The sequence below is a fragment of the Pristiophorus japonicus genome, chromosome 20 (assembly GCF_044704955.1).
Source record: "Pristiophorus japonicus isolate sPriJap1 chromosome 20, sPriJap1.hap1, whole genome shotgun sequence".
In the NCBI taxonomy this organism is placed as follows: domain Eukaryota; kingdom Metazoa; phylum Chordata; class Chondrichthyes; family Pristiophoridae; genus Pristiophorus; species Pristiophorus japonicus.
The window spans coordinates 15,516,989-15,538,636 of NC_091996.1; the positions used below are offsets into that span (position 1 = coordinate 15,516,989).

The 21,648-nt window shown below is 48.5% G+C and overlaps 1 protein-coding gene across 1 annotated transcript in view; it reads left to right on the top strand.

Moving 5' to 3' along the window:
• The window catches only part of prdm12b (PR domain containing 12b), an 88,736-nt gene extending 70,464 nt beyond the window's left edge, over positions 1–18,272 (top strand). The window contains exon 5 of the mRNA XM_070863370.1: positions 17,884–18,272. Within this exon, the coding sequence (XP_070719471.1) occupies positions 17,884–18,272 (389 nt within the window). The remainder of the gene's footprint in view (positions 1–17,883) is intronic.
• Positions 18,273–21,648: the final 3,376 nt, after the last annotated feature.

Genomic DNA, 21,648 nt, shown 5'->3' on the forward strand with positions numbered 1-21,648 from the left:
CTCTCTGAATGGGTGGTACAGTGGGTTATCACAGTGTCCTTTCACACTCTGGGACTGGGTATGGTGGGTTATCACAATGTCCTTTAACACTCCGAGATTGTGGCGCAGTGCGTTATGACACTGTCTTTTCACACCGTGGGACTGGGTACAGTGCTTTATCACACTGTCCTTTCACACTGTGGGACTGGGTGGTACAGTGGCTTATCACAGTGTCCTTTCATACTCTGGGACTGGGTACGGTGGGTTATCACAATGTCCTTTAACACTCCGGGATTGTGGCGCAGTGGGTTATGACACTGTCTTTTCACACCGTGGGACTGGGTACAGTAGTTTATCACACTGTCCTTTCACACTCTGGGACAGGGTGGGACAGTGGGTTTTTACACTGTCCTTTCACATTCTGGGACTGGGTACACTCAGTTATTGCACTGTCCTTTCACACTCTTGGACTGCGTGGTACAGTGGGTTATTACACTGTCCTTTCACACTCTGGGACTGGGTCCAGTCGGTTATCACACTGTCCTTTCATATTCTGGGACTGGGAACAGTGGGTTATCACAGGATCCTTTCATACTCCGGAAGCGGGTATAGTGGGTTGTCACACTGTCCTTTAACAGCCTGGGACTGGGTACAGTGAGTTATCACACTGTCCTTTCACACTCTTGGACTGGGTACAGTGGGTTATCACACTGTCCTACCACACTCTGCGACTGGGTACAGTGAGTTATCAAACTGTCCTTTCACACTCTGGGACTGGGTACATTGGGTTATCACACTGTGCTTTCACACTCTTGGACTGGGTACAGTGGGTTATCACACTGTCCTACCACACTCTGTGACTGGGTACAGTGAGTTATCAAACTGTCCTTTCACACGCTGGGACTGGGTACATTGGGTTATCACACTGTGCTTTTACACTCTGGGACTGGGTGGGACAGTGGGTTATCACACTGTCCTTTCACACTATGGGACTGGGTACATTGGGTTATCGCACTGTCCTCTCAGTCTCTGGGACTGGGTACAGTGAGTTATCACACTGTCCTTTCAAACTATGGGACTGGGTACAGTGAGTTATCACACTGTCCTTTCACACTCTGGGACTGGGTACAGTGGCTTATCACACTGTCCTCTCACTCTCTGGGACTGGGTACAGTGAGTTATCACACTGTCCTTTCACACTCTGGGACTGGGTACATTGGGTTATCACACTGTGCTTTTACACTCTGGGACTGGGTGGGACAGTGGGTTATCACACTGTCCTTTCACACTATGGGACTGGGTACATTGGGTTATCACACTGTCCTTTCACACTCTGGGACTGGGTACAGGGAGTTATCATACTGTCGTTTCACACGCTAGGACTGGGTATGGTGGGTGATCACACTGTCCTTTCACACTCTGGGACTAGGTGCAGTGAGTTATCACACTGTCCTTTCACACTCTGGGACTGGGTACAGTGAGTTATCACACTGTCCTTTCACACTCTGGGTCTGGGTACATTGGGTTATCACACTGTCCTTTCACACTCTGTGACTGGGTACAGTAGGGTAATCACACTGTCCTTTCACACTCTGGTACTGCGTACAGTGGGGTATCACACTGTCTTTTCACACTGGGACTGGGTACAGTGGGTTATCACACTGTCCTTTCACACTCTGGGACTGGGTACAGTGCGTTATCACACTGTCCTTTTATACTCCAGGACTGGGCGATACAGTGGGTTATCACACTATCCTTTCACTCTACAACTGGGCACAGTGGGTTATCACACTGTCGTATCACTCTCTCTGAATGGGTGGTACAGTGGGTTATCACAGTGTCCTTTCACACTCTGGGACTGGGTATGGTGGGTTATCACAATGTCCTTTAACACTCCGAGATTGTGGCGCAGTGCGTTATGACACTGTCTTTTCACACCGTGGGACTGGGTACAGTGCTTTATCACACTGTCCTTTCACACTGTGGGACTGGGTGGTACAGTGGCTTATCACAGTGTCCTTTCATACTCTGGGACTGGGTACAGTGAGTTATCACACTGTCCTTTCACACTCTGGGACTACGTGCAGTGAGTTATCACACTGTCCTTTCACACTCTGGGACTGGGTACAGGGAGTTATCACACTGTCCTTTCACACTCTGGGACTGGGTACAGGGAGTTATCACACTGTCCTTTCACACTCTGGAACTGGGTACAGTGGGTTATCACACTGTCCTGTCACACTCTTGGACTGGGTACAGTGGGTTATCACACTGTCCTACCACACACTGCGACTGGGTACAGTGAGTTATCACACTGTCCTTTCACACTATGGGACTGGGTACATTGGGTTATCACACTGTCCTCTCAGTCTCTGGTACTGAGTACAGTGAGTTATCACACTGTCCTTTCAAACTATGGGACTGGGTACAGTGGTTTATCACACTCTCCTCTCACTCTCTGGGACTGGGTACAGTGAATTATCACACTGTCCTTTCACACTCTGGATTTGGGTACAGTGGTTTATCACACTGTTCTTTCACACTCTGGGACAGGGTACAGTGAGTTATCACACTGTCCTTTCACACTCTGGGACTGGGTACAGGGAGTTATCATACTGTCGTTTCACACGCTAGGACTGGGTATGGTGGGTGATCACACTGTCCTTTCACACTCTGGGACTAGGTGCAGTGAGTTATCACACTGTCCTTTCACACTCTGGGACTGGGTACAGTGAGTTATCACACTGTCCTTTCACACTCTGGGTCTGGGTACATTGGGTTATCACACTGTCCTTTCACACTCTGTGACTGGGTACAGTAGGGTAATCACACTGTCCTTTCACACTCTGGTACTGCGTACAGTGGGGTATCACACTGTCTTTTCACACTGGGACTGGGTACAGTGGGTTATCACACTGTCCTTTCACACTCTGGGACTGGGTACAGTGCGTTATCACACTGTCCTTTTATACTCCAGGACTGGGCGATACAGTGGGTTATCACACTATCCTTTCACTCTACAACTGGGCACAGTGGGTTATCACACTGTCGTATCACTCTCTCTGAATGGGTGGTACAGTGGGTTATCACAGTGTCCTTTCACACTCTGGGACTGGGTATGGTGGGTTATCACAATGTCCTTTAACACTCCGAGATTGTGGCGCAGTGCGTTATGACACTGTCTTTTCACACCGTGGGACTGGGTACAGTGCTTTATCACACTGTCCTTTCACACTGTGGGACTGGGTGGTACAGTGGCTTATCACAGTGTCCTTTCATACTCTGGGACTGGGTACAGTGAGTTATCACACTGTCCTTTCACACTCTGGGACTACGTGCAGTGAGTTATCACACGGTCCTTTCACACTCTGGGACTGGGTACAGGGAGTTATCACACTGTCCTTTCACACTCTGGGACTGGGTACAGGGAGTTATCACACTGTCCTTTCACACTCTGGAACTGGGTACAGTGGGTTATCACACTGTCCTGTCACACTCTTGGACTGGGTACAGTGGGTTATCACACTGTCCTACCACACACTGCGACTGGGTACAGTGAGTTATCACACTGTCCTTTCACACTATGGGACTGGGTACATTGGGTTATCACACTGTCCTCTCAGTCTCTGGTACTGAGTACAGTGAGTTATCACACTGTCCTTTCAAACTATGGGACTGGGTACAGTGGTTTATCACACTCTCCTCTCACTCTCTGGGACTGGGTACAGTGAATTATCACACTGTCCTTTCACACTCTGGATTTGGGTACAGTGGTTTATCACACTGTTCTTTCACACTCTGGGACAGGGTACAGTGAGTTATCACACTGTCCTTTCACACTCTGGGACTGGGTACAGGGAGTTATCACACTGTTCTTTCACACTCTGGGACAGGGTACAGTGAGTTATCACACTGTCCTTTCACACTCTGGGACTGGGTACAGGGAGTTATCACACTTTTCTTTCACACTCTGGGACAGGATACAGTGAGTTATCACACTGTCCTTTCACACTCTGGGACTGGGTACATTGAGTTATCACACTGTCCTTTCACAGTCTGGGACTGGGTACAGCGGGTTATCACACTCTCCTTTTATACTCTGGGACAGGGTACAGTAGGTTATCACACAGTCCTTTCACACTCTGGGACTGGGTACAGTGTGTAATCACACTGTCCTTTCACACTCTGGTACTGCGTACAGTGGGGTATCACACTGTCTTTTCACACTGGGACTGGGTACAGTGAGTTATCACACTGTCCTTTCACACTCTGGGACTGGGTACATTGAGTTATCACACTGTCCTTTCACAGTCTGGGACTGGGTACAGCGGGTTATCACACTCTCCTTTTATACTCTGGGACAGGGTACAGTAGGTTATCACACAGTCCTTTCACACTCTGGGACTGGGTACAGTGTGTAATCACACTGTCCTTTCACACTCTGGTACTGCGTACAGTGGGGTATCACACTGTCTTTTCACACTGGGACTGGGTACAGTGAGTAATCACACTGTCCTTTCAAACTATGGGACTGGGTACAGTGCGTTATCACACTGTCCTTTCACACTCTGGGACTGGGTACAGTGGTTTATCACACTGTCCTCTCACTCTCTGGGACTGGGTACAGTGAGTTATCACACTGTCCTTTCACACTCTGGATTTGGGTACAGTGAGTTATCACACTGTCCTTTCACACTCTGGGACTGGGTACATTGAGTTATCACACTGTCCTTTCACAGTCTGGGACTGGGTACAGTGGGTTATTACACTCTCCTTTTATACTCTGGGACAGGGTACAGTGGGTTATCACACTGTCCTTTTACACTCTGGGACAGGGTGGGACAGTGGGTTTTTACACTGTCCTTTCACATTCTGGGACTGGGTACACTCAGTTATTGCACTGTCCTTTCACACTCTTGGACTGCGTGGTACAGTGGGTTATTACACTGTCCTTTCACACTCTGGGACTGGGTACAGTCGGTTATCACACTGTCCTTTCATATTCTGGGACTGGGAACAGTGGGTTATCACAGGATCCTTTCATACTCCGGAAGCGGGTATAGTGGGTTGTCACACTGTCCTTTAACAGCCTGGGACTGGGTACAGTGAGTTATCACACTGTCCTTTCACACTCTTGGACTGGGTACAGTGGGTTATCACACTGTCCTACCACACTCTGCGACTGGGTACAGTGAGTTATCAAACTGTCCTTTCACACTCTGGGACTGGGTACATTGGGTTATCACACTGTGCTTTTACACTCTGGGACTGGGTGGGACAGTGGGTTATCACACTGTCCTACCACACTCTGCGACTGGATACAGTGAGTTATCAAACTGTCCTTTCACACTATGGGACTGGGTACATTGGGTTATCACACTGTCCTCTCAGTCTCTGGGACTGGGTACAGTGAGTTATCACACTGTCCTTTCAAACTATGGGACTGGGTACAGTGAGTTATCACACTGTCCTTTCACACTCTGGGACTGGGTACAGTGGCTTATCACACTGTCCTCTCACTCTCTGGGACCGGGTACAGTGAGTTATCACACTGTCCTTTCACAGTCTGGGACTGGGTACAGTGGGTTATCACACTGTCCTTTCACATTCTGGGACTGGGTGCAGTGGGTTATCACACTGTCCTTTCATACTCTGCAACTGGGTACAGTGGGTTATCACACTGTCCTTCCACACTCTGCGACTGGGTACAATGATCACACTGTCCTTTCACAGTCTGGGACTGGGTGATACAGTGGGCTATCACACTGTCCTTTCACTCTTTGGACTGGGTAAAGTGGGTTATCACACTGTCCTCTCACTCTCTGGGACCGGGTACAGTGAGTTATCACACTGTCCTTTCACAGTCTGGGACTGGGTACAGTGGGTTATCACACTGTCCTTTCACATTCTGGGACTGGGTGCAGTGGGTTATCACACTGTCCTTTCATACTCTGGGTCTGGGTACATTGGGTTATCAAACTGTACTTTCACATTTGTGATTGGTGCAATGGGAGTCACACTGTCCTTTCACAGTCTGGGACTGGATACAGTGGGTAATCACACTGTCCTGTCACACTCTGGTACTGGATACAGTGGGGTATCACACTGTCCTTTCACAGTCTGGGACTGGGTGGTACAGTGGGCTATCACACTGTCCTTTCACTCTTTGGACTGGGTAAAGTGGGTTATCACACTGTCCTTTCACACACTGGGACTGGGTACAGGGAGTTATCACATTGTCCTTTCACACTCTGGGACTGGGTACAGTGAGTTATCACACTGTCCTTTCACACTCTGCAACTGGGTACAGTGGGTTATCACACTGTCCTTCCACACTCTGCGACTGGGTACAATGATTACACTGTCCTTTCACACTCTGAGACTGGATGGGACAGTGGGTTATCACACTGTCCTTTCATACTCTGGGACTGGGTACATTGGGTTATCACACTGTCCTGTCACTCTCTGGGACTGGGTACAGTGAGTTATCACACTGTCGTTTCACACGCTGGATTTGGGTACATTGGTTTATCACACTGTCCTTTCACATTCTGGGACTGGGTACAGTGAGTTATCACACTGTCCTTTCACACTCTGGGACTAGGTGCAGTGAGTTATTACACTGTCCTTTCACACTCTGGAACATGCTACAGTGGGTTATCACACTCTGGGAATGGGTACAGACAGTTATCACACTGCCCTTTCATACTCTGGGACTGGATACAGTGGATTATCACAGGATCCTTTCATACTCTGGGACTGGGTACATTGGGTTGTCACACTGTGCTTTAACACTCTGGAATTGGGTGGGACAGTGGGTTATCACACTGTCCTTTCACACTATGGGACTGGGTACAGTGAGTTATCACACTGTTCCTTTCACACGCTGGATTTGGGTACATTGGTTTATCACACTGTCCTTTCACATTCTGGGACTGGGTACAGTGAGTTATCACACTGTCGTTTCACACGCTAGGACTGGGTATGGTGGGTGATCACACTGTCCTTTCATACTCTGGGACTAGGTGCAGTGAGTTATCACACTGTCCTTTCACACTCTGGGACTGGGTACAGTGAGTTATCACACTGTCCTTTCACACTCTGTGACTGGGTACAGTGGGTTATCACACTTTCCTTTTATACTCCGTGACTGGGTACAGTGGGTTATCACACTGTCCTTTCACTCTTGGGACTGGGTAAAGTGGGTTATCATACTGTCCTTTCACACTCTGGAACTGGATGGTACATTGGGTTATCACACTGTCCTTTCACACTCTGGGACTGGGTAGAGTGGGTTATCACACTGACCTTTCACACTGGTACTGCGTTGTACAGTGGGTTATCACACTGTCCTTTCACTCTTTGGACTGGGTACTGTGGGTTATCACACTGTCCTTTCACACTCTGGAACTGGGTACAGTGGGTTATCACACTGTCCTTTCACACTCTGGGACTGGGTACAGTGGGTAATCACACTGTCCTTTCACACGCTGGATTTGGGTACAGTGGTTTATCACACTGTCCTTTCACATTCTGGGACTGGGTACAGTGAGTTATGACACTGTCGTTTCACACTCTAGGACTGGGTACAGTGGGTGATCACACTGTCCTTTCACACTCTGGGACTAGGTGCAGTGAGTTATCACACTGTCCTTTCACACTCTGGGACTGGGTACAATGAGTTATCACACTGTCCTTTCATACTCTGGGTCTGGGTACAGTGGGTTATCACACTGTCCTTTCACATTCTGGGACTGGGTACAGTGGGTTATCACACTGTCCTTTCACACTCTGGAACTGGGTACAGTGGGGTATCACACTGTCCTTTCACACTTTGGTACTGGATACAGTGGGGTATCACACTGTCTTTTCACACTGGGACTGGGTACAGTGAGTTATCACGCTGCCCTTTCACACTCTGGGACTGGGTGGTACAGTGGGTTATTACACTGTCCTTTCACACTTTGGGACTGGGTATCGTGGGTTATTGCACTGTCCTTTCACACTCTTGGACTGCGTGGTACAGTGGGTTATTACACTGTCCTTTCACACTCTGGAACATGCTACAGTGGGTTATCACACTCTGGGAATGGGTACAGTCAGTTATCACACTGCCCTTTCATACTCTGGGACTGGATACAGTGGATTATCACAGGATCCTTTCATACTCTGGGACTGGGTACATTGGGTTGTCACACTGTGCTTTAACACTCTGGGACTGGGTGGGACAGTGGGTTATCACACTGTCCTTTCACACTCTGGGACTGGGTACAGTGAGTTATCACACTGTTCCTTTCACACGCTGGATTTGGGTACATTGGTTCATCACACTGTCCTTTCACATTCTGGGACTGGGTACAGTGAGTTATCACACTGTCGTTTCACACGCTAGGACTGGGTATGGTGGGTGATCACACTGTCCTTTCACACTCTGGGACTAGGTGCAGTGAGTTATCACACTGTCCTTTCACACTCTGGGACTGGGTACAGTGAGTTATCACACTGTCCTTTCACACTCTGGGTCTGGGTACATTGGGTTATCACACTGTCCTTTCACACTCTGTGACTGGGTACAGTGGGTTATCACACTTTTCTTTTATACTCTGGGACAGGGTACAGTGGGTTATCACACTGTCCTTTCACACTCTGGGACTGGGCACAGTGGGTAATCACACTGTCCTTTCACACTCTGGTACTGGATACAGAGGGGTATCACACTGTCTTTTCACACTGGGACTGGGTACACTGGGTTATCACACTGTCCTTTCACACTCTGGTCCTGGATACAGAGGGTTATCACACGGTCTTTTCACACTGGGACTGGGTACAGTGGGTTATCATGCTGTCCTCTCACACTCTGCGACTGGGTACAGTGGGTTATCACACTGTCCTTTAACACTCTGGGACTGGGTACAGTGGGTTATCATACTGTCCTCTCACTTTCTCTGCGACTGGGTACAGTGTGTTATCACACTGTCCTTTCACACTGGGACTGGGTACACTGGGTTATCACACTGTCCTTTCAAACTCTGGTCCTGGATACAGAGGTTTATCACACGGTCTTTTCACACTGGGACTGGGTACAGTGGGTTATCATGCTGTCCTTTCACACTCTGGGACTGGGTGGTACAGTGGGCTATCACACTGTCCTTTCAGCCTTGGGACTGGGTAAAGTGGGTTATCACACTGTCCTTTCACACTCTGGAACTGGGTACAGTGGGTTATCACATTGTCCTTTAACTCTTGGTACTGGGTACAGTGGGTTATCAAACTGTCCTTTCACACACTGGGTCTCGGTAAAGTGGGTTATCACACTGTCCTTTCACACTCTTGGACTGCGTGGTACAGTGGGTTATCACACTGTCCTTTCACACTCTGGGACTGGGTGCAGTGGGTTATCACACTGTCCTTTCACACTCTGGCACTCGGTGCAGTGAGTTATCACACTGTCCTTTCACACTCTGGGACTGGGTACAGTGAGTTATCACACTGTCCTTTCATACTCTGGGTCTGTGTACATTGGGTTATCACACTGTACTTTCACACTCTGCGATTGGGTACAGTGGGTAATCACACTGTCCTTTCGCACTGTGGTACTGGATACAGTGGGGTATCACACTCTCTTTTCACACTGGTACTGGATTACAGTGAGTTATCATGCTGCCCTTTCACACTCTGGGATTGGGTGGTACAGTGCGCTATCACACTGTCCTTTCACTCTTGGGACTATGTAAAGTGTGTTATCACACTGTTCTTTCACACTCTGGAACTGGGTGCAGTGGGTTATCACACTGTCCTTTGAAACTGGGACTGGGTGCTACAGTGGGTTATCACACTGTCCTTTCATTCTACGACTGGGTACAGTGGGTTCTCACACTGTCGTATCACTCTCTCTGACTGGGTTCTACAGTGGGTTATCACACAGTCCTTTCAAACTCTTGGACTAGGTGGTACAGTGGGTTATCACAGTGTCCTTTCATCCTCTGGGACTGGGTAGAGTGGGTTATCACACTGTCCTTTCAAACTGGCAATGCGTTATACAGTGGGTTATCACACTGTCCTTACACTCTCTGGTACTAGGTACAGTGGGGTTATCACACTGTCCTTTAACACTACAGGATTGTTGGTCAGTGGGTTATGATACTGTCTTTTCACACCGTGGGACTGGGTGGGACAGTGGGTTATCACACTGTCCTTTCACTCTTGGGACTATGTAAAGTGTGTTATCACACTGTCCTTTCACACCGTGGGACTGGGTACAGTGGTTTATCACACTGTCCGTTCACATTCTGGGACAGGGTGCTACAGTGGGTTATTACACTGTCCTTTCACACTTTGGGACTGGGTACAGTGGGTTATTGCACTGTCCTTTCACACTCTTGGACTGTGTGGAACAGTGGGTTATTACACTGTCCTTTCACACTCTGGAATATGGTACAGTGGGTTTTCACACTCTCCTTTAACACTACGGGATTGTTGCTCAGTGGGTTATGATACTGTATTTTCACTCCGTGGGACTGGGTACAGTGGTTTATCACACTGTCCTTTCACACTCTGGGACAGGGTGGTACAGTGGGTTATTACACTGTCCTTTCACACTCTGGAACATGGTACAGTGGGTTTTCACACTGTCATTACACACTCTGGGACTGGGTACAGTCAGTTATCACACTGTCCTTTCATACTCTGGGACTGGGTTAGTGGGTTATCACAGGATCCTTTCATACTCTGGGACTGGGTACATTGGGTCATCACACTCTGCTTTCACACTCTGGGAATGGGTGGTACATTGGGTTATCACACTGTCCTCACACTCTCTGTGACTGGGTACAGTGAGTTATCACACTGTCCTTTCACACTCTGGGACCGGGTACATTGGGTTATCACACTGTCCTTTCACACTCTGGGACTGGGTGCAGTGGGTTATCACACTGTCCTTTCACACTCTGGCACTCGGTGCAGTGAGTTATCACACTGTCCTTTCACACTCTGGGACTGGGTACAGTGAGTTATCACACTGTCCTTTCATACTCTGGGTCTGTGTACATTGGGTTATCACACTGTACTTTCACACTCTGCGATTGGGTACAGTGGGTAATCACACTGTCCTTTCGCACTGTGGTACTGGATACAGTGGGGTATCACACTCTCTTTTCACACTGGTACTGGATTACAGTGAGTTATCATGCTGCCCTTTCACACTCTGGGATTGGGTGGTACAGTGCGCTATCACACTGTCCTTTCACTCTTGGGACTATGTAAAGTGTGTTATCACACTGTCCTTTCACACTCTGGAACTGGGTGCAGTGGGTTATCACACTGTCCTTTGAAACTGGGACTGGGTGCTACAGTGGGTTATCACACTGTCCTTTCATTCTACGACTGGGTACAGTGGGTTCTCACACTGTCGTATCACTCTCTCTGACTGGGTTCTACAGTGGGTTATCACACAGTCCTTTCAAACTCTTGGACTAGGTGGTACAGTGGGTTATCACAGTGTCCTTTCATCCTCTGGGACTGGGTAGAGTGGGTTATCACACTGTCCTTTCAAACTGGCAATGCGTTATACAGTGGGTTATCACACTGTCCTTACACTCTCTGGTACTAGGTACAGTGGGGTTATCACACTGTCCTTTAACACTACAGGATTGTTGGTCAGTGGGTTATGATACTGTCTTTTCACACCGTGGGACTGGGTGGGACAGTGGGTTATCACACTGTCCTTTCACTCTTGGGACTATGTAAAGTGTGTTATCACACTGTCCTTTCACACCGTGGGACTGGGTACAGTGGTTTATCACACTGTCCGTTCACATTCTGGGACAGGGTGCTACAGTGGGTTATTACACTGTCCTTTCACACTTTGGGACTGGGTACAGTGGGTTATTGCACTGTCCTTTCACACTCTTGGACTGTGTGGAACAGTGGGTTATTACACTGTCCTTTCACACTCTGGAATATGGTACAGTGGGTTTTCACACTCTCCTTTAACACTACGGGATTGTTGCTCAGTGGGTTATGATACTGTATTTTCACACCGTGGGACTGGGTACAGTGGTTTATCACACTGTCCTTTCACACTCTGGGACAGGGTGGTACAGTGGGTTATTACACTGTCCTTTCACACTCTGGAACATGGTACAGTGGGTTTTCACACTGTCATTACACACTCTGGGACTGGGTACAGTCAGTTATCACACTGTCCTTTCATACTCTGGGACTGGGTACAGTGGGTTATCACAGGATCCTTTCATACTCTGGGACTGGGTACATTGGGTCATCACACTCTGCTTTCACACTCTGGGAATGGGTGGTACATTGGGTTATCACACTGTCCTCACACTCTCTGTGACTGGGTACAGTGAGTTATCACACTGTCCTTTCACACTCTGGGACCGGGTACATTGGGTTATCACACTGTCCTCTCACTCTCTGGGACGGGGTACAGTGAGTTATCACACTGTCCTTTCACACTCTGCGACTGGGTACATTGGGTTATCACACTGTTCTTTCACACTCTGGGACTGGGTACGTTGAGTTATCACATCGTCCTTTCACACTCTGGTACTAGGTGCAGTGAGTTATCACACTGTCCTTTCACACTCTGGGACTGGGTACAGTGAGTTATCACACTGTCGTTTCACACTCTGGGACTGGGTACGTTGAGTTATCACATCGTCCTTTCACACTCTGGCACTAGGTGCAGTGAGTTATCACACTGTCCTTTCACACTCTGGGACTGGGTACAGTGAGTTATTACACTGTCCTTTCACACTCTGCGTCTGGGTACAGTGGGTAATCAAACTGTCCTTTCACACTCTGGGAATGGGTGGTAGAGTGGGCTATCGCACTGTCCTTTTGCTCTTGTGACTGGGTAAAGTGGGTTATCACACTGTCCTTTCACACTCTTGGACTGCGTGGTACAGTGGGTTATCACACTGTCCTTTCACACTCTGGGACTGGGTACAGTGAGTTATCACACTGTCCTTTCACACTCTGCGACTGGGTACAGTGAGTTATCACACTGTCCTTTCATACTCTGTCTCTGGGTACATTGGGTTATCACACTATACTTTCACACTCTGCGATTGGGTACAGTGGCTTATCACACTTTCCTTTTATACTCTGGGACAGGGTACAGTGGGTTATCACACTGTCCTTTCACACTCTGGGACTGGGTACAGTGGGTAATCACACTGTCCTTTCACACTCTGGTACTGGATACAGTGGTGTATCACACTGTCTTTTCACACTGAGACTTGGTACAGTGGGTTATCACACTGTCCTTTCACAGTCTGGGACTGGGTGGTACAGTGGGCTATTACACTGTCCTTTCACTCTTGGGACTGGGTAAAGTGGGTTATCACACTGTCCTTTCACACTCTGGTACTGGGTACAGTGGGTTATCACACTGTCCTCTCACTCTCTGGGACTGGGTACAGTGAGTTATCACACTGTCCTTTCACACTCTGGGACAGGCCGGTACAGTGGGTTATTACACTGTCCTTTCACACTCTGGGACAGGGTACAGTGGGTTATCACACTGTCCTTTCATACTCTGGTACTGGATACAGTGGGGTATCACGCTGTCTTTTCACACTGGCACTGGGTACAGTGGGTTATCACACTGTCCTTTCACTCTTGGGACTGGGTAAAGTGGGTTATCACACTGTCCTTTCACACTCTGGGACTGGGTGGTACATTGGGTTATCACACTGTCCTTTCACACTCTGGGACTGGGTACAGTGGGTTATCACACTGTCCTTTCACACTGGGAATGCGTTGTACAGTGGGTTATCACACTTCCTTACACTCTCTGGTACTGGGTACAGTGGGTTATCAGAATGTCCTCTCACTCTCTGGGACTGGGTACAGTGAGTTATCACACTTTCCTTTCAAATTCTGGATTTGCGTACGTTGGTTTAACACTCTGTCCTTTCACACTCTGGGACAGGCTGGTACAGTGGGTTATTGCACTGTCCTTTCACAGTCTGGGACTGGGTACAGTGGGTTATTACACTGTCCTTTCACACTCTGGGACATGGTACAGTGGGTTATCAAACTGTCCTTTCAAACTCTGGGACTGGGTGCAGTGTGTTATCACAGGATCATTTCATACTCTGGGACTGGGTACAATTCGTTATCACACTATCCTTTTATACTCTGGGATTGGGTACAGTGGGTAATTACACGATCCTTTCATACTCTAGGACTGGGTACAGTCGGTTATCACACTATCCTTTCATACTCTGGAACTAGGTACAGTGGGTTATCACATCCTTTCATACTCTAGGACTGGGTACAGTCGGTTATCACTCTGTCCTTTCATATTCTGGGACTGGCTACAGTGGTTATCACAGGATCCTTTCATACTTTGGGTCTGGGTACAGTGGGTTACCACACTGTCCTTTCACACTCTGGGACTGTGTGATACAGTGGATCATCACACTGACCTTTCATACTGTAGGACTGGGTGCAGTCGGTTATCACACTGTCCATTAACATTTTGGGACTCGATGGTACTGTGGGTTATCACACTGTCCTTTCACACTCTGGGACCGGGTACAGTGGGTTATCACACTGTCCTTTCACATACTGGGGCTCGGTAAAGTGGGTTATCACACTGTCCTTTCACACTCTTGGACTGCATGGTACAGTGGGTTATTACACTGTCCTTTCACAGTCTGGAACTGGGTACAGTGGGTTATCATACTGTCCTCTCACACTCTGCGACTGGGTACAGTGGGTTATCATACTGTCCTTTAACACTCTGGGACTGTGTACAGTGGGTTATCATACTGTCCTCTCACACTCTGCGACTGGGTACAGTGGGTTATCACACTGTCCTTTAACACTCTGGGACTGGGTACAGTGGGTTATCATACTGTCCTCTCACTTTCTCTGCGACTGGGTACAGTGTGTTATCACACTGTCCTTTCACACTCTGGGACTGGGTACAGTGGGTTATCACACTGTCCTTTCACACTCTGGGACTGGGTACAGTGGGTTATCACACTGTCCTTTCACACTCTGGGACTGGGTACAGTGGGTTATCATACTGTCCTTTCACACTCTGGGACTGGGTACAGTGGGTTATCACACTGTCCTTTAACACTCTGGGACTGGGTACAGTGGGTCATCATACTGTCCTTTCACACTCTGCGACTGGGTACAGTGGGTTATCACACTGTCCTTTCACACTCTGCGACTGGGTACAGTGGGTTATCACACTGTCCTTTCACACTCTGGGACTGGGTACAGTGGGTTATCACACTGTCCTTTCTCAGTCTCGGACTGGGTGGTACAGTGGGTTATCACACTGTCAATTTACACCGTGGGGCTGGCTGGTACAGTGGTTTATCACATTGTTCTTTCACACTCTGGGACTGGGTACACTGGTTTATCACACTGTCATTTCACACTCCAGGACTGGGTGGTACAGTCCGTTATCACACTGTCCTTTCACACTCTGGGACTGGGTACAGTTAATTATCACACTGTCCTTTCACACTTTGGGACTGGGTACAGTGGGTTATCACACTATCCTTTCACACTCTGGGACTGGGTACAGTGGGTTATCACACTGTCCTTTCTCAGTCTCGGACTGGGTGGTACAGTGTGTTATCACACTGTCCTTTCACACTCTGGGACTGGGTACAGTGGTTTATCACACTGTCCTTTCACACTCTGGGACTGTGCACAGTGTGTTATCACACTGTATTTCACACTCTGTTATTCAACCCAGCCCAGAGTGATGCAATAAATGGTCTCCTCTCTCTGCAGAGGCTAAGGTTTCTATGAGAAATGAGTTTGGATGAAAAGCGCCATTTACTGCAGACCATTTGGAAACAGAATCAGTTTTATTTAGGGTTGCCTTTAGAACAGTTCGAGTGGAAAATGGGAATGTCATTTGGGGCGGAAAGGGGCACTGGTGATTGGCGGGGTGCTGAGATCAGATCAGACGGAAGTCTGTATCTAACCCGTGCTGTACCACGTTGTACATAATGGAAGCGTGCAGCGGGTGCATTAGTCTGTGTCTAACCTCAGTAGCTGACCTGGGCATACATGACGGGACATTGTAAAGGGAGCGTTAGTCTGTATCTAACCTTGATGAGACAATGTCAATGGAGCTTTAATCTGAATTACCATCAGCTGTACCTGAGCCAGGCTTGCAGTGTGGGGCAGTGTGTTAGGCAGTTTCCCGTGAATTTAACATTGGGTGTATCACATCGGTGAATGCTTGATACTGAATGTGGTTTTAAACATGTTTAGCTACTGATGTCCCTCATCATAATAAGACCCATGCCCTTCAGAAAGCTGTCCTGCTATCCCACTAACATCATCTGTTTATTAGCCTATCTTCTAACTATAATGCCTCTGCTGTGCTGATTATAAACCAGAGAATCATAAAATCATACAGCACCGAAGGAAACCATTCGGCCCATCATGCCTGCGCGGCTCTACGGAGGAATTTTCCAACTGGTCCCACTCCCCTGCTGTGTCAGCTGTGGCTCAGTGGGTCGCACTTTCATCTCTAAATCAGAAGGTTGTAGGTTCAGGTCCCACTCCAGAGACTTGAGCACATAGATCTAAGCTGACACTCCAATGCAGTGCCGAGGGAGTGCTGCACTGTTGCCGGTGCCGTCCTTCAGATGAGACATTAAACCAAGTCTGCCCTCTCAGGTGGACGTAAAAGATCCCATGGCACTATGTCAAAGAAGAGCAGGGGAGTTATCCCCCGTGTCCTGGTCAATATTTATCCCTCAAGCAACATTAAAAAAAAAACCAGATTATCTGGTCATTAGCACATTGCTGTTTGTGGGAGCTTGCTGTGTGCAAATTGGCTGTCGCGTTTCCCACATTACAACAGAAACTACACTCCAAAAGTATTTCATTGGCTGTAAAGTGTTTTGAGACATCCGGTGGTCGTGAAAGGCGCTACATAAATGCAAGTCTTTCTTTCTTTGCTCTTTCCCCGTAGCCCTGCAAGTGTATAACACATTCATTATTGGAAGTTCCACCACCCTTTCAGGCTGCACATTCCAGATCATAACAACTCGCTGCGTTAAAACAATCTTCACCTCTCCCCCGTGGTTGTTTTGCCAATTATCTGCCCTCTGCTTTCTGACCCTTCTGCCAGTGGAAACAGTCTTTCCTTCTTTACTCTATCAAAAAGCTTTATCATTTTGAACACCTCTATTAAATAAATCTTTGACCAACATTGGCTTCTGGTTAAGCAACGGCTCGATTTCAAAATTCTCATCCTTATTTTCAAATCCCTCATGGCCTCGCCCCTCCCTATCTCTGTAATCTCCTCCAGCCCCACAACCCTCCGAGATGTCTGTGCTCCTCTAATTATGCCCTCTTGAGCATCCCTGATTATAATCGCTCAACCATTGGTGGCCATGCCTTCTGTTGCCTGGGCCCCAAGCTCTGGAACTCCCTCGCTAAACCTCTCTGCCTCCCATTCCTCCTTCAAGACCACCTCCTTAAAACCTACCTCTTTGACCCAGCTTTCGGTCACCTGCCCTAATTTCTACTTATGCGGCTCCGTGTCAATTTTTTAAATTTCAAAATACTCCGGTGAAGCGCCTTGGGACGTTATAGGCGCTGTATAAAAGCAAGTTGTTGTTGTAAATCTTCCCCTTAACCTTCTCTGCTCTAAGGAGAACACCCCCAGCTTGTCGAATCTCTCCACGTAACCAAAGTCCCCCTCGTCCCTGGGTACCATTCTGGTAAATCACCCTCTGCACCCTCTCCGTGGGCCTCGACGTGATTCCCGTCGCGCGGCGCGCAGGTTTGGACGCAGTGCTCCGGCAACAGGGCGAAGATGTCCGACTAAACGACATTTCCTTTCCCCCCCCCCGCCCCCCCCTTCTCTCTCTCTCTCTCTCTCCCCTGCAGACGACCTGAACGGGCCGGACGGTTCCGGCGGAAGCAGCAGCGCAGGGCGCATGCGCTGCGTGATCTGCCACCGAGGCTTCAACTCACGCAGCAACCTGCGCTCGCACATGCGCATCCACACCCTGGACAAGCCCTTCATCTGCCGCTTCTGCAACCGCCGCTTCAGCCAGTCGTCCACGCTGCGGAACCACGTGCGCCTGCACACGGGCGAGCGGCCCTACAAGTGCCAGGTCTGCCAGAGCGCCTACTCCCAGCTGGCCGGACTGCGGGCCCACCAGAAGAGCGCCCGCCACCGGCCTCCCCCGGGCTCGCTGCAGCCCCACTCCCCCACCCTGGCCGTGCCCCACTCCGCCACCTTGGCCCACCACATCCCCACCATGGTGCTGTGACTGCAGAGGCGGGGCTGACCAGAGACACTTCGAAACCCACGACAAAAAAAAAAGAAACAAAAAAACCTTCCGCGGAAGGAGACGAGACCCTCTCTCTCTCTCTCTCTCTCTCTCGCTGCCACCTGTACCAAGATATGTCAAAAACCGGCATCGTGGAGACAGACCCGTTCGGCCAAAAGGAGTTTCCGTTTCAGCCTCCAATTTTGGCCGGTGAAGCAAGCTGTGGAGGTCAAGAAAAAGGTTCAAAAGAACAGAAATGTTACGTTTGTCTGAACTCAGCCTGTTTCTCTCTCTCTCTCTCGCTGTCTCTCATGTGTTGCTAACGTATGCTGTACTGCCTGCATCTGTTGCCGCGTCCGGGTTTTTTTTTCTAAAACAAAGTGGTAAAATTTCCAGCAATTAAATCATCAAAATGCAATGTCAACGCCAAGAAAGATACGCTAGACAGCAAGTCCAAAGGGAAGCCTGCAGCCAGCCCATCAAAGTCTGCTCCGTACAAACATACACGATTCTGAGGGGGCTTGACAGGGTGGATACTGAGAGGTTGTTTCCCCCGGGGCTGGAGTGTCTAGAACCAGGGGGCACAGTCTCAGGATAAGGGGTAGGCCATTTAAGACTGAGATGAGGAGGAATTTCTTCACTCAGAGGGTTGTGAATCTGTGGAATTCTCTGCCCCAGAGGACTGTGGATGCTGAGTCTCTGAATATAGTCACGGCTGAGATCGATAGATTTTTGGAGTCTAGGGGAATCGAGGGATATGGAGATCAGGCGGGGAACGTGGAGTTGAGGTCGGTGATCAGCCATGATCTTATTGAATGGCGGAGCAGGCTCGAGGGGCCGTAGGGCCTACTCCTGCTCCTATTTCTTATGTACTTCACGACCGAGTTACCTCACTACCGACTCGACCCAACCTATCACCCTGCCTCTCCTGCTCTGCTCCTGAAGGTGTTCGCTCACTCTGAGGACCAGCTGCCTCCCGACACCTCGCCCAGGTGTTCCATCATAGAATCACATCGGGATTACTAAATGGAAACCGCCGTTTTGGCCCAGTGTTGGCATTCATCGTCCACATCAACAGTAATCCTAATCCCATGTCGCCTCTCTGCTCCCAGATCTTTTTCCCTCAACAACCGATCCAAACAATTGTTAATTATTGACGAGGTATCGCTAACTCCAGCAGTGCACTCCACCGCCTCTCATTCCTCTGTGTGAAAAGAATCCCTTCTGCTCTCAGATCTAAATCGAATTTTATACCTGTCCCCTCATTCTAGACTCCTGAATCAATCTGGTTCTATCCACCTTTGTCCCATCCCATTAAAACCATGTTATCAAACCACCCTGTACTCTCCCCATTCTTAACAAAAACAGCCCCAATTTTTCTAGTCTCTGTATTTGTATTTCTTCATAATCAAGTATCGTGTTGTGGAGGCTATTTGACGGTGCAGGCAGCCACAGCTGAGTCAAGTGCGGCTTGTTCATGCACATTGTCCAGTTGAAGGCCTTGGGAGTGGGAGGAACCCGGTCTGATTTTCTCGACTCGAGCTCAAAAAGGCCAAGGCCAATTATACTGACAGCAGCGATCATAATACAGACCAGTGAATGAATGTGGGAGCACCATGATGTGCATAGCTCAATATTGCACAACTTGGAGGCTCCCTGGGACTGAATAAAATGGTTCTTTCCGTAAGGACCAAATGGCACCACAGTGCATGGCCATGTTATAATGAAACCCATTTTGTAGATGGGAACGGTAGCATAGTGGTTATGTTACTGGACTAATAATCCAGAGGCCTGACCTGAATAATCTGGGGGGGTGATTTCAAATCCCACCATGGCTACGATAGAATTAATTAAATACATTTGGAATAAAAAGCTAGTAGCAGTATTGGTGACTGTGAAACTACCATATTGGGTTAAAAACACATCTATTTCACTAATAAGGGATGAGCAGTGACACCCACATCAAATGGATTAATAAAAACCTCTTATAATACAAATTTGCTTAATCTCTCACCATAATGGAATTTGTTTAATTTTTTTCCCAAAGGGTTAAGCATCATTGAAGAACAGTGTTTGAAATATTGAGATTGTTTAATTACAAAGGGTATTCTTATTGAGGTTTGACTATAATTTCAATTAGGAGCTGATCCCACTTGGATTTATTCATTCGGTAACTGGCCACCAGACTAAGCACACGTGCTGTTACCTTGCCTCCTCACACACCTGGTCTGTGTATACTGGTGTTGGCTGCCCCCTGGTGTCTGTGCTGACCCACTGCAGCACCATCCTCTGACTACCTTTTTAAATGTGCGAACGCTGTGAAGTGAACTACAGTACCTATTAGTTATTAATCATCATGACAAAAATAAAACATTGTTTGCAGTGATTGTGTGCAGCTTCCAAAAGAGAATAAAAATAATTGTCACTTTACTCTGTAAATATTTAAACGAGATATTTGCCTGACATATCATTACATTTGTAATTATATATATTGAATTGTAAATGTTCACTGTATGCAAATGTATAAATAAATCTGTACTTTTTTTTCTTGTATTCCTGAATAAACCGTACCTTATTTCTGAAAATGCCACAAATCAGCTGTGTTTTGATGGGAAATTTAAGATTTATAAAACCAGCAATGTGATCTGGGTCACACTCTCACCTTGGGCCAGCAGGTAGTGAGCTCAGCTTATTGTCCTGTCTTCTTCTTTTGTACAGTGGTAGCAAAGCAAATCAAACAACAATACTTAATTCGGATCTCCAGGCCAAAGCTTCTGGTGTAACACCGTGGATAACTTGTGGGCTGCCTGTGAGTTCCCTCCGAGGGCAGTGCTCAACAATGTGCCCCAGGGTCTGATTAGGAGCTCCACAGTCACGTGATGGGGAGACTTTAATCTTCCAGCTCTGGAGAAGGTGGCAGCATCGACCGTGACCGGTTCTGAGGCGGTTGATGTTTGCGAGGAAGGTTTGATCCTTCAGGTTTTTACTGTGGGGTCCTCTGTAAGGAATCCATTCCATTTGTCGCAGTTCTTCCAATCATTTCGCCGTCGGTCATCGAGGCCTCCTGCGGTGACTGGGCCTCCTGCAACTGGGCCTCCTGTGACTGGGCCTCCTGCGGCTGGGCCTCCTGCGACTGGCCTCCTGTGACTGGGCCTCCTGCGACGACGGCCTCCTGTGACTGGGCCTCTTGTGACTGGGCCTCCTGTGACTGGGTCTCCTGTGACTGGGCCTCTTGTGACTGGGCCTCCTGCGGCTGGGCCTCCTGCGACTGGCCTCCTGTGACTGGGCCTCCTGTGACTGGGCCTCCTGTGACTGGGTCTCCTGCGACGACTGGGCCTCCTGTGACTGGGCCTCCTGTGACTGGGTCTCCTGCGAC